Source organism: Podarcis melisellensis (genome assembly GCF_964234715.1).
Source record: "Podarcis melisellensis genome assembly, chromosome: Z".
Lineage (NCBI taxonomy): Eukaryota > Metazoa > Chordata > Lepidosauria > Squamata > Lacertidae > Podarcis > Podarcis melisellensis.
In genome coordinates this window covers 15,856,158-15,870,458 of record NC_138547.1, presented here as the reverse complement: position 1 = coordinate 15,870,458, position 14,301 = coordinate 15,856,158, and the positions used below count along the sequence as shown (strand labels likewise).

The 14,301-nt window shown below is 46.3% G+C and overlaps 1 protein-coding gene across 1 annotated transcript in view; it reads right to left on the bottom strand.

Moving 5' to 3' along the window:
- Positions 1-5,889, bottom strand: part of FNBP1 (formin binding protein 1) — a 123,195-nt gene extending 117,306 nt beyond the window's left edge. Inside the window, exon 1 of the mRNA XM_081897089.1 lies at positions 5,530-5,889. Coding sequence (XP_081753215.1) covers positions 5,530-5,553 — 24 coding nt within the window. The 5' untranslated portion in view covers positions 5,554-5,889. The remainder of the gene's footprint in view (positions 1-5,529) is intronic.
- Positions 5,890-14,301: the final 8,412 nt, after the last annotated feature.

Here is a 14,301-nt window from a genome sequence, read left to right as displayed (position 1 = left end):
TAAAAAAAAATGTACAGGTTGAAATTATTATGCAGAAGTCCTACATTGCTCAGTCAGTATAGCATGAGGCTCTTAATCTCGGATCATGTGTTTGAGCCTCACGCTGGGGAAAAGATTCCAACATTGCAGGGGGCTGGACTAGATGACCCTTGTGGTCTCTCCCAACTCTTAACAATTCTCTAATTATAAGTACCTCAGTCAACACCCACTGCCTGCAAGGCATATGTAGCTCCCAGCTGCTCCTACCATATTGTGCTTATCAAGTCTACTCGATTAGGACAAAACACCTCAGATTTGTTTTCACTTGCAAACAGCTGCTTATTTTACCTCTCCCCGCTTTGCAAAATCCTGCCTGCACATGTCAATCATCCTTCTCCCCCGCCCCACCACCCTGCCGCAGCTTTACTAGAACAGACTCTTGCCAAATGTTGGGTATTCCTCAAAGCGAAAGCCTTGCTCGATAGATGGAAAGGGATGTTGTTCCTATATTGCCTGAAGCTTTTCTGTAGTAGGCATAAGGTGCTTGGGACCTCTGCTGATGCTGAACCAGCCTGTCCAAAGCTTCCGAACTGCTCTGCATCAAGAATTCACAACCCGAGATCCCGACAGTTTCATGGAGGGATGCAATTCCCAAAACAGGTTTAGGAACACAGGAAGCTGTCTTATGCTAGGCTGTCATTAAAATTCTAAATGAGCCAAGATGTAGGAAGCTGTCTAGCTCAGTACTGTCCACACTGACTGGCAGCAGCTCTTGAGGACTGCATGCAGGGAACGTTCCCAACGTCACCTAGAGATGCCACTGGGAACTGAGCCTGGTGGCTTCTGCACACAAAGCAGATGCTCTCCTACTGAGCCATAGTCCATCCCAAGAGTTTAAGTGTCTGTCCTGCCTCCCAGGGACATTGTTAGAAAAAGCAGCTACTTGTGGCAAGCATGGAATTCACTGCATCCCCTGACCCAGATTGTCCCATGCAACCTGACAGCCAATAATGACAGCCAGACATAGCATCATCCATGTGTATAGAATCACACCACAGAAATTTCCAAAGAGAGAGACAAGTTTGTAATTAGCTGTTTCACCTGGAAAATGAAGCCTATCATCTCTCCTGCAGCAACATGTCAAATCAACCTGTAGACCAAACTACTCAGGGCCGACCCACCCATTAACTTCACTGAGGCACTTGCCTCAGGCACAGGCTGAGGACAGCTGAGAGGGGTGGCATAACTGGAAAGAGAAGGGCATCCTCGCCTGCCTTCATTTCTCCTTTGGCTGCTGATAGGAGCCGCCATCCCAGGACAGTTCCTCTGCCGCTGTCCCTTGTTCCCCAATGGCCTCCTTTTTTCTCCCCCGCCAGCTTCGGTGTATTGAGGCCTCCCTGGGATGCCTCCAGTTGCTTGTGGCAGCAGTAGTGGGCACCGTTTTCTGATCTGCCTCAAACAGCAAAATGTCTTGGACCGGCCCTGAAAGTGCATGGCTGTTAAGGACGCAGGGATACCGCGACCAATTTCCAGAGTTATTCAGTAAATGCATTTTCGCCTCAGGAGCAATTGTGGCGCTCATCCACAATTCTGAAATCCTGCTGTGTCTCGTAAGCCACAAGGCCCGCTAATGCCATCCCATCCTCGGCCTCCAGCTCAAATTCCCTTTGGCCAGCTCTCCGCAGCTAAAACACCTATCATTAAGCTATTTGGTGCACCCACAAATCCCAACCTGCTCGTCAAAAGAGGAAGCTCTAATACAGTTCTGCTCTGCCATTCCCCACAATGCTCAGCTCATACATCTGTGTTCTTCCAGTGTGTAAAAAAACGAACAAAAACAAGGGTAGAAAACATGTGTCAGACCAAGGGCTACATTTTCCTCTCAGGCAACCTTCCAGGGGCCACATGTTGGTGGGTGGAGTCCAAGGCCAAAGAGGGCAGAGCAATGGATGTGAATTTCACCTTTCTATAGCAGCCTTCATTCTGACATGTACCGCCATCCAAGCAGGAGGCAATGACAGAGTTCAAGGACAAAATAAAATGAAGGAGGGTGAAATGGTATGGGCTGTGGCTTGGAGAAAATAATTAGGGCCAGACAGAGAGGTCCAGGGGGCCGCACTAGGCCCCTGAGATTGAGCTTCCCCATCCCTGGTGCAAAACTCTTCATCCTTTTTTTTTAGAACACTGCTCTAAGGGACCTGCCTCCAGGTCTTCCAAAAACCAAGATAAGCTCAAGCATGGCTTGTTAACGGTCCAAACTGAGGAAGCACACCTGGGCCATAGATAACACAAACCCTGCAATTGATCTAGCTGTGGTCAGCTATAGACCATAGGGAGTGCTGCAAAGATGGCAGCCAGCGTGGGGGGGCATTGCAAGCAGATTCCCAAGGGCAGGAGTCTAGGTTTGCAGAGTGTTGGAGGAAGTGGTTAGAGAGAAGCTTCCCCTCCCCTTTGCACAATATCAGAACCTAACAGGGTCATACAGTGAAGCTGAAAGGTTGGCGACTCAGTACAAATTGTATTCCTACACACACACACTTTTTTTTTAAATTGCAATGTTAACTGATGGAACTCACTGCCACAAAATGCTGAAATGGCCCATTGGCTTAGATGCCTTTAAAAGGGGGGTATTATTATTATTAATTCAAATTATTATCTTCCCCATATACTCCCAGGGCATGCTGCGACAAAATATAAAATTAAGAAGCAGTTTAAAACAAATCACAAGAACAGCGGTGGGTCTTAAAAATATTTATCATGGGTGTCAAAGACCAGGGTAAATATCCTCAGTGAATTTTTCTGATAAGGCTACTAATAGCCATTATTCCTGCATTGCAGGGGGTTGGACTAGATGACCCTAGGAGTCCCTTCCGACTCTTTGATTCTAAGGCTACTTGTTATTCTGATTATGCAAACTGAGCCTTAATTCATACAAAGGCTTGCAATGGTCTCAGAATGTAGCCTCAGGGCACACCCAACACCCATGCGTCCATGTGCGAACACCCACACCCACCCACAGCTGAATCTTCGAAGGCCGGCATGTCTAAGCATTGCTTTTTATAAAAAATCCAGGGTTAAATCCATCCAAGTTCTACTCAGAGGAGACCCACTGACATTTACAACCCTAAATTCACCACATCCATCAGTTTCAATGGGTTGACTGTGCTGGACGCAACCTCCAATTTCCACCTTATTTTTAAGTTTTTTTGATTTACGCCTCTGGTTTTTTTTCCAAAGAGCCCATCGCAGTGAACTTAGGAAGAGCCCAGCTATTGTATCAAGCCCCAAAAGTCCTGTCTAGTCCAGCCTCCTGTTCTCATAGTGGCCAAGAAGATGCACCCAATGGGAAGCCCCAAAGCGGGACCTGATTCCCCCCCCATTCTATCCTCACAATCACCTTGCAAGGTAGACCAAAGTAAGAAATTCCTGTGACTGCCTCAAGTTAGTCTCATGGTCAGTGGGTCTCTCCACCCCCATTGTAGGGCAGATAAAAGGCACTGGGGGGGGGGGTGGCAGTGTTAGTGGTGAAGAGGCTGTTTAGGGGTAAAGATGTTTTGCTGCTAATGCATTGCAGGGGGTTGGCCTAGATGACCCCTGGGGTTCCTTCCAACTCTACAAATCTTGGATTCTAGGGTGAGAGGAAGAAAGGGTGCAACCTAACTTCCCAAGAACAGCTGCCAAGTCCCAAGAAACCGGGTAAATAGAAACCTGCAAGTCTGATCTTCCCATTCCAAACCAGTTTCTACACAGCCTGTTTTCTCTCTTTTAAGGGTACTTGAAGCTAGATCATTTTGTACATGAAAGCCACTGCCTGCCTTTTTTGCTCTCTAACCAACTGGGCTATCCTAAAACCCTTGCAACAGAAAGGCAAAAACACATCAGAAAGGAAGATCCCAATTTCTGACCTTGTTCCCCCAGCCTTAAATCCTTTAAAAAGAAATGCATTATTTCTTTTTCTTTGCTGAGACCACCAGGACTCCTCTCCAAGGAAACTGTTTTATCATGGACATAAAACACACCTCCTCTTCCCTCCCCCCCCCCTCCATTGCAGTCTTGGGGGTGAACACAGCAATGACACAGATTTCCTTCCTCAAGTTGAGAAATACAAATGATTATTTTTTAAATAGGAAACGTCACTTGCTCCTCTCACAAACCTTCACCAACGCTGCAATATTTTTGAGGGGGGGAGGGGAGGAGGAGGAGGGGGTTGCAGCCAATGTTAGTCCTACGCGGAGTAGACCTATTGAAATCTCTCGTGATAAGACCAACTCAAGTCCTTACATTCCAATGGGTCTACTCCGAATAGTTTGATGCAGCGCTTGGGTTCTTTTAACGACAGTATTCATTATGACATTCCAGAGGGCAATTATTAATTATGCATATAATTAATACGGACATGTGTGCACATACTCATTCGCTGGCTATCTCTTCCCCTCCCCTTTCTCAACTGTGGAAACATCTGGGGGTTTTTTTGTAAAAAATAAAAAAGAGCTAGTAAACACTACATTGCAGAGGAGGGAACACGAGGAGGAAAACCGTTATTTTCAGGCGGCAGAGAATAAGGCGTGTAGAGAAGCGAGCAGAGATAACTAATGTTGAGATCTAAGGACTTACTCAGAGTAGACTCACTGCAATCAATGTATTTTAGTGTTTGTTTTAAATACTTCCCCTGGTCCTCTGCTTGCAAATTGTTTTAACTGATTTAATGTTATGATTTTATACCTTTGCAGCCCCACTCAGGGACATATTTATGGCAAAAGCTTAGGGTAACTGGCCTTAATATTTTGTCTGGTACCTGCTGTGTTATCTTACTGCGTAGGATTTGTATCCAGTGTTAGCCCCCCTCAAGAGTAGACCCCTTGAAATAAAACGAGCATGACTAATTTAAGCACACTGATTTCAAGTGGGTCTGCTCTGCGCGGAACCAACCTTGTGGTTATTAGGGGGCTGTACCCAATCTCCACCACTACCGTAAGTCCATTGATTTCCAACGGGTCTACTCTATGTAAGACTTACTTGGCTTCCACCCATAGAAAGACCAGCTTTTGCATTCCAATAAACCCTATTCAAGAGTGTACCCACTAAAATGAATAGACCTAAACTAACTATACCCCTTATTTCCAATGGGTCTACTCTTAGGAGGTCGACTATTAGCCGAAACCTGGAGGTTGGCTTTTATTTTTGGAGGAGTTAACTTTCTCACACCATTTTCTACGAAGACTTAAATTGCCAATAGAATAAAGACCTAACTTTATTGCACTGTTTTCCTGTGCAGATTTAGAACTCTAATAGAATGCCTATCTGTATTTAACCTTATCGCAGTTTTCCATGCAGATCCAAACCCCCAGCATTTTGTGTGTGTGAGTGAGACATGCACGAAGTGACGCGCTCGTCGCCCCCCACCCCAGCTCAGGAATAATGCAACCCCTCTCCCCCACATGCTGCTGCTCAGCCATGTAGAAATAGCCCCCACCCACACACTGCAAAAATCCATGCCTCTCTTCCACGACCACCAACCCATTTCTTCCTCTTGCTGCTTCTTCTACTCACCCAAAGCTCCGTGCCCCAACTCATGGCTCCAGCGACGGGTGAGCTAGGGGGCCGGCCCTGGGTGCGATATTCAACGCCGGGGGGTCCACACCCCCTCGTCCTTCGCCTGCCACCCCAAAAGCGAGGCCAGCACCCCTCCAAACCGCTTGCAAAAAGAGCATAAGCTTGCAAAACTACAATATAGCAACAATAATAGAGCTTTGTGCCCTTGATTTGATTGCTTGCTGGGTTGCCTCCTCTCGTGGCTATTGTTGCTACCACCTCATTGCTGCCTCCAGAGCAAAATGGCCAAAGCAGCAGCAGCGGCAGCAAAATCAAGCGAGTAGCTCTCAGAGTAGTAAAGGGAGGAGACCCAGGGAGGAATTGACAGCACCTGGGAAGCGCGCATGCGCCCGGCAGTAAGGCGCATGCAAGGAGGAGGGGGGGATTCAGTAGTCTGGTGCTGGGATTGCGCAGGCGCCAAGAGTGGGCTCAACTGATGCTCCAGGGGAATTTTATTTTATTTTATTGAGCCAAGCTGTCAAGTGAAGCTCCTCAAATCTCAGTGCAGCATCCTAAGGCTTTGCAGCAGAGATGCAACTGTGGTACAGATTTGGTACAGGTTTTCTTATTTCGTTTTGTAATGCACAGAAAGCAGAAAAAAACCCCAGTTATAACTACAGATGGAAACGAAAAGATTAAAAACAAAACTATAGAATAGGCACGGAGAATGAGTCCATTTCCATTTGGGTTAAAATGATGAAGTCCAGCTCATAAAAAGAAGAACATGAATATTACGTAAAGAATATTAATGTAATTTCATTATCAAGTATAGTTCCAGATGCCTTGAAAAATATTAGATGGTGCAGTTTCGGAATGTGGCCCATTGTGGCACGTGTAAATGGGCAGGAGGTGGAACCCAGAGACCACCACCCATAATTCTATATTTGAGAATATTTGGCATACACACTGCAGCCCCCGAATCATCCTCCTCCTTTTACACCAGTGGCATAGCGTGGGTTGTCAGCACCCAGGGCAAGGCAAGTAATTTGCACCCCCTAACCCGTGGATTTGCGCCCCCTAACCCATGGATTTGCCCCCCTAACCCTAACCCCCAGATGTTGCGCCCGGTGCGGCTGCCCCCCCTTGCACCCCCACGCTACGCCACTGTTTTACACACACAAGCCATTGCAAAATGCTTCCAGGTGCTTCACAGGAAGTGTGGTGAAGTGGTTAGAGTGTTGGATTAGGACTTGGGAGAGCAGGGTTAAAATGGGCCATGGAGCTTGCTGGGTGACCTTAAGTGAGTCACTGCCTAGCTGACTATCCTACCTTACAGGATTGTCATGGGAATTAAATTGGGGGACGGGGGGACGGGACCATATATGCCACCTTCTTCACTGTGCTGTGTTTCCAAGTGATGCCCACTGCAGTGTTGAATAGCCACTAAAAGAAGGTCCCATACTCAGACAGACTTTGTATTTGTGGTCAACCTCAAGTGGAAGACATTGCTCATTATCTGTTGCCTGCTCCTTATGTAGAGACCCAGAATATCAGTTTCTGAAACCTTTGATCACACAAGCAAGCAGGTGCATCCCAGCAGAAGTAGTTGGGTTTCTTCTGAGTGACAATAATAGCCTCGCAGCAGACAGAGGGGCTCCTCTATGCACTGATTGTCCCTCCCCCCCAAAAAAAAATCAGAAAAAATTAATTAGATGCAATCATTATAAATTGTTGTGATTCAGAGTTTAGTTTGAAAGCAAACTGGAATTGAGTTTGTTGGTGTCTCCTATAACCTCTCTCTTACTTCATGTTCAACAGGTGTAGGTATAAAAATGTTGTTTATATAAAAAGGTAAACAATATTCACACAAGGCATCAGATCAAATCCAATATAGCAAATCCAAAATAAAGGTAAAGGTAAAGGTACCCCTGCCCGTACGGGCCAGTCTTGCCAGACTCTGGGGTTGTGCGCCCATCTCACTCAAGAGGCCAGGGGCCAGCGCTGTCCGAAGACACTTCCGGGTCACGTGGCCAGCGTGATATCGCTGCTCTGGCGAGCCAGAGCTGCACACGGAAACACCATTTACCTTCCCGCTAGAAAGCGGTCCCTATTTATCTACTTGCACCCGAGGGTGCTTTCGAACTGCTAGGTTGGCAGGCGCTGGGACCGAGCAACGGGAGCGCACCCCGCCCTGGCGATTCGAACCGCTGACCTTTCGATCGGCAAGCCCTAGGCGCCGAGGCTTTTACCCGCAGCGCCACCCACGTCCAACTGGTATTTTACCTTGCTCTTCAGCCAAAAAGGCTATCAGAGTCACTTAAAAAAATTCCTCCAGGTTATTATTATCTTTAGAGACATGGCACCAAAGGGAAAGTGGATTGGGAGGGAGAAGGAAAGAAGCAAACTCAGCAACAAGATTGTAGATACAAGACCTATGGAGCACAGTGGGCGCTCCTTTGAAGTAGGAGCATAGGTAAAGGTAAAGGTAAAGGTACCCCTGCCCGTACGGGCCAGTCTTGCCAGACTCTGGGGTTGTGCGCCCATCTCACTTAAGAGGGCCAGGGGCCAGCGCTGTCCGGAGACACTTCCGGGTCACGTGGCCAGCGTGACATCGCTGCTCTGGCGAGCCAGAGCCGCACATGGAAACGCCGTTTACCTTCCCGCTGGTAAGCGGTCCCTATTTATCTACTTGCACCCGGAGGTGCTTTCGAACTGCTAGGTTGGCAGGCGCTGGGACCGAGCAGCGGGAGCGCACCCCGCCGCAGGGATTCGAACTGCCGACCTTTCAATCGGCAAGCCCTAGGCGCTGAGGCTTTAACCCACAGCGCCACCTGCGTCCCTGAAGTAGGAGCATAGGTTTATGCTAATTAGGCTGTGGTTCTTTAGCGACTTACATGGGGGCAAGTCCCACTTTACTGATTTGAAACTTAACTTCTCCGTATACATGTATGGGATTGCCCTTCAAAAGCTACTGTTTCAACTGATGATTTCCTAGGGGCAGTTTCCAATTCCCCTCACCCCTGACCTTTGGCCATGTTTTCCGGGGCTGGTGGGAGCTAGAGTTTAACAACATCTGGAGGTCACAAGCTTTGGTACCTCTTTTACAGAGACAGTTTTATTACAGTTGCATGGGCCCCTTAAAGACTAACAGATTTATTGTGGCATGAGTTTTGGATGAGGGCAAGTAGCTCAGGGGTAGAGCACCTGCTTTGTATGCAGGTCCCAGGTTCAGTCCCTGGGATCTCCAGGTAAAACTCCCATCCTGAAACCCTAGACAGCTGCTGCCAGACAGTGTAGACAGTACTGCGCTAGATGGACCAATAGCTTGTTGCTTCTTTTTTAAAATCATACCTTTAGTAACAACCAGGAAGACTGGAATCTTATTTTCTTTGAGGAGGGGAGAAGACTATAACTCAGTGGTATACTCTTAAGAAGGCCCTCAGGTTCAATCTCTGGCATCTCCATGTAGGACTGGGGAAGCCTGCAAACATGACCTGAGTGCCCTCTTATGCGGTTGTTCCCAACAACTGGGATTCAGAAACAGGCTGCAGCTGGAGGTGGATGTAAGCGGAGGTGTGCCAAATCAAGTCAACAGGTTCATTCAGTCCAGCCTCCTGTTCTCACAAGGGCCCATCGCAGCAGATACACTGCATCGTTTGATGATACCCTCTCATTTCTACTTTGCTTTGGGCGGCAACACTGCATTACTTTCTCACTGTGCATGATGGACCAGGAGTCAACTTCGCCTGTTGAACAGCAGCCTGAAGGGGGGGAGGCAAGGCAAAGTGACTCGTACCCAGTCCCAGTCCACAACCCATGCCCATGCCCAGACCAATGCCCAGTCCCAGACCAATGCCCCACAGCCAGTCGCAGTCCACTGCCCATGACTGGACCTGGGCCAGGGTGTGGGGCAGCACAGAGGGTCTCTGATTCAATCATAGTCTCAGAGAGCAGCCAACAGACCTCAAGGAACTGTTGCCAGTGAAGAAAAGACTGAGATATACAGATCACTCGTCTTACCCTGTATGAAGAAAAGTTGTGTCTTGCTCTGTCCCCAGGGAATCCCCTGATTTCCATGAAATGTGGGACCAATTATAATCATTACTTTATTTATATTCCACTTTTCCTCCAAGGAGCTCAAGGTGGCGGTACACAGTTCTCCACCTTCCCATGTTATTCCCACAACAACCCTGTGAGGTAGATTAAGATGAGAGGCAGCGGCTGCCCCAAGGTCATATACCCAGTGAGCTTTATGGGGGGGGGGGGGAGAGGGGAGATTTGCTTCCTGTCCTAGTCCGACACTCTAACCACGACACCACATGGCCTCTCATTGAGTCATTTCCTTTAATATCGGTTATAGAAAACAACATGGTAAAGGAAAAAAATACTACTATATATGATGGTAGTGTTGTAAACAAAAATTGCCCTTTTCCCTTATGGGGTATCCAAGAGCCCATATAGAGTCCTTACATAGGTTCCCTATTGGTAGGAGAGAATAACAGAGGCCAACCAGAGAATATTGAAAAGCAAAGCAGCTAGTAAGCTTGATCTTTATTGATCTGTTGCAACAGGGTGCTCCCCTCACCCGCAGGAGAGAGGAGGGACCCAGAAAAATGGCATGCAAGGCCTTATAAAGACTTTTGAAATTCTCATCCTGTAGATCAAGACCAACCCCAGAAACATCATACATACATCACAGTAGGGGTGTAACCTAAGACCACCCCTCAGATACATCACAACCTCCGTCACAGAAAAGGTGGTCTAAAACAGAAATTTGAATATTGTTTTTCTCCTGTTGTGGTTTCTCTCCTGTCTGGCAGGTTACTTGATTGGATTGCCTGGGGAGCCTGGCCATTCTTTTGTAGTGACTTAGTTCCTGGGCCAGGTCACAGGCTCACACCCTATTCAAACACAGACATACCCTTAAGACAGGATTTGTGAAGGAAAAGACAATGGGGAGGCTTTCCCACTTTGACCTTGCAGAGAAAACATTTGCTCAGTTTAGGAATCAAAATGACTTCAGGTCGGTCTTCCTGTGCTGATCTATGTACGTGCGGTTATGAACATTACCATATATCTAAGACCATAAAATTCCTATCACAGTAGCTACAGTGGTACCTCTGGTTACGTACTTAATTCGTTCCGGAGGTCCGTTCTTAACCTGAAACTGTTCTTAACCTGAAGACCACTTTAGCTAATGAGGCCTCCTGCTGCTGCTGCGCCGCTGCTGCACGATTTTTGTTCTCATCCTAAAGCAAAGTTCTTAACCCGAGGTACTGTTTCTGGGTTAGCGGAGTGTGTAACCTGAAGCGTATGTAACCTGAAGTGTATGTAACCTGAGGTACCACTGTAGAACATTATGCTGAACAGAGAATTCTTAATCTTTGCAGAATAGATTGTGTTTTTAAAAATGTAATCTGAATCCTGAAATACTGTTCATGGGGAGAGGGGGTAATTAATGTTTATGCACAGTATTATTATTTTTGTAAAAATAAATTTATTTGTAAAATAAAACATACTGTAAAATGTTGTTAAGCTTCCCCCCCCCCCATTCCTATCTTTAATTTGGGAGAAGGGGGGATTTCTAAGGGAGGGGGAGGACCCTGAAGCAAAGTTAAGACACTTCAAATTAAGCCTTATTAAGCTCTATACAGATTAAGGCCAAAACCAGGTTCTGTCCACTGAAGCAATATAGGCAAAATTGGTTGTTTTGAAATGTACTCTAGTAATGGGGAAAATGCATTATCCCCCTCTCCTGGTAATTATTTCCTGTCCCAGATAAGTTTATGGGTGGAAAGTGGTGGGGCTGGTGTGGTCAAATAATACCCCCACCCCTGCCAAACCTAACTGTGTAACATTAACTCAAAATAAAACCAGTGTGAAAACACTGATAGGAAGAAAGGGGGGGGCACCCTAGGATGCTGTTGCAGAGGAACAAAAGCCTCCATTTGTTATTTTAATCCTTTGAGGTTAGGGGTGCAAAATTACTTGAGAGGAAAGGGGATGGCCTGCTCTTGTGTTTTGAAAATAAACTTGTGAACATGTTGATAAATATTTATGCCAACAGGGAGTGGGATAAGACGCCTTATCACCTGCTAACGTCTGGCTGCAAAGGGCTGCTGATAGTGGAAGAGCTCAGATGGAATGTGTATTGAAAATAAACGAGAGAGAGAGAGAGAGAGAGAGAGTCCGCTTGTTGCTCTCTGAGCCAGGATCATATTTGGTGAGGTCTGCCAAGCTTTTACCAGCTCTGTTGTATTTCCCTTTTACAGTAAAGAGCCTGACAAACACACATTTATAGCTAGCTTTTTTTCGGGCATGGTAGCAAATTTATGGGGATTTTTTTTATTCCTCTTGCTACATTTCTGCTCTAACTGCAGCTTTATATGCTGCGGTCAGGAAATGCACATCAAAACTGAGGAAGAAAGTGGTAGGAAAATAATGGAATGTTCTATTAACACACAGGAGCATGGGTTGTAAATAAGCTGCCAACCCTATTATATGGAGCAGGCCAGTGTGTGACCTGAAAGGTGCCTCTTCCCTAATATACAGCAATCTATTGGGTCATGAAGGGGGTGGGGTGCTAGTGGCCTTGGAACTGTATGGAAATCAGAATTCGGTCACCCAAATGAAGATCATAAATGGGAGGGTATCTGGACACCCCCCCCCCATTTCAAACCATCTCTGCTTGCTTACAGGAGGCCTTGCTCAAGGTCATCCTCCATCGGCCCTGGATACCAGTCAGGCTTGCAGAAATTAATCCCTCCCTTTCCTCTTTATGTTGGAAGGGTTGGGGAAAACACAGTTTATTTATTTGTGTCTTGTGGGAATGTCTCCATGTTATAAATTTTTGGAATAGAGTATTTTCCATTATATCCACCATGATAAGCCAACCCCTTTCTCCTAATCCTGCCTTAGCCCTACTGTCTTTGGACATGGGCTCCATTCTCCACCACAGAAAACTAGACAGTTTCTTACTGACTGCAGCACAATTAGCGATAGCTCAGCAACGGAAGAACCAGACTGAAATATCCCTGAGCATATGGGGAAATAATACAGTATATGGAATACAGCAAAGTCTGTGGAGGGCAGACTTACGTCTAAAGCCAATGGATAGGAACAAACACTATTAGATGTAATGCTAGACAAGTGTTTAATGGTTCCTATATTTGTTTAAAAACAAATAGAAAAATTGTTAAAAGTTTGGGCAACCAAAAGCCACTTGCTGTCTTCATGTGACATCTAGTGGTCACTGTGAAAATGACATCTTCCTATGCTTTTGGAATTTATATGCAAGAAAATGTGCAGACCGGTTTTGGCTTGGGTGGGGTTCTGGGTTTAAGAACATAAGAGCCATGCTGGATCAGGCCACTGGCCCAACTTGTCCAGCATCCTGTCCTCACAGTGGCCATCCAGATGCCCCAATGGGAAGCCCAAAAGCAGGGCATGTTTGCAACAGCAAAACTGTCTTCGCTTGTGATTCTCAGCAACTAGTATGTACAGTGGTACCTTGGGTTACAGACACTTCAGGTTACAGGCGCTTCAGGTTACAGACTCCACTAACCCAGAAATAGTACCTCAGGTTAAGAACTTTGCTTCAGGATGAGAGAAATCGGTGGCAGTGGGAGGCCCCATTAGCTAAAGTGGTACCTCAGATTAAGAACAGACCTCCAGAACAAATTAAGTTCTTAACCCAAAATACCTGAGCATCACTGCCTCAGGCCAAGTTTTGCTGGGCTTGGATCCCGAGCTACAGAAACTAATGCTATGACTCACCCTCAATGACAAACCCTCAATGACAAACCCTCAATGCTATGGCTCACAAGGATGAACCAAATGGATTAGATTGGACTAAGGAAGCCATGCAGTGTTTTTGAGTGCATTAAGAGAGAATGAAGGTCCACTCCCGACTGTGGAGGCAGAGCATAGCCCTCACCATGAATTTGTCCCTTTTTTAAAGAAGCCATCTTAAGTTGGTAGCCCTCACTGCCTCCTGTGGAAGGGAGTTCCATAGATCAACTATGCGATGCATAAAGAAATACTTTCTTTTATCTGTCCTGAATCTTCCTACATCCAGCTTTGTTGGATGTAAGAGAGGGAACCCCCCCCCATCTGCTTTCTTCATGCCACACATAATTTTGTATATCAATATGTCCCCCCAACTTCCCTTTTCTCTTAACCAAAAAGCTCCAAATGCTGCAGCCTTTCCTCATAGGGGATTCGCTCCACACACCCTGATCATTTTGGTAGACAGTAGCTTTAGCCCAATCCCAGATACAGTACCTAAAAAATATTGTGTTTGATTATCTTTTATTTGTTTGTTTTAAAGAGTTATATAGCGCTTGACTGTAATAACACCTCAGAGCGTTTTACAATTAGAATCAAAAGATCGCTAAAAAAAATAGTTCAAAGCAACTATTTAAAGCATTTACAGATAATAATGAAATAAAATCAGCAATAAGCGATTGGGGCCTGGAAGCTCGCCGGGTCTGACTTTGGGGACAGTCACTGCCTCTCTCAGCCTAAACTACCTCACAGGGTTGTTGTGAGGATAAGATGGAGGGGAGGGGAGAACCACCTATGCCATCTTAAGCTTCTTGGAGGAAATAATTCCATATACTGTATGGGGTTTTCATTGCCCCGCCCATCCCTTAGGTGAGAAAAAACCCCGCGGCTTCCAAGGCTCGTCTCTTTAGTCCCTAGTAAACGTCTCTCTTCTCTAGTGCTATCTCTCTATGAACCCGGGGGCTGTAGCGTAGTTTCCGGCCTGTCCCTCTTCCTCCTCCACGT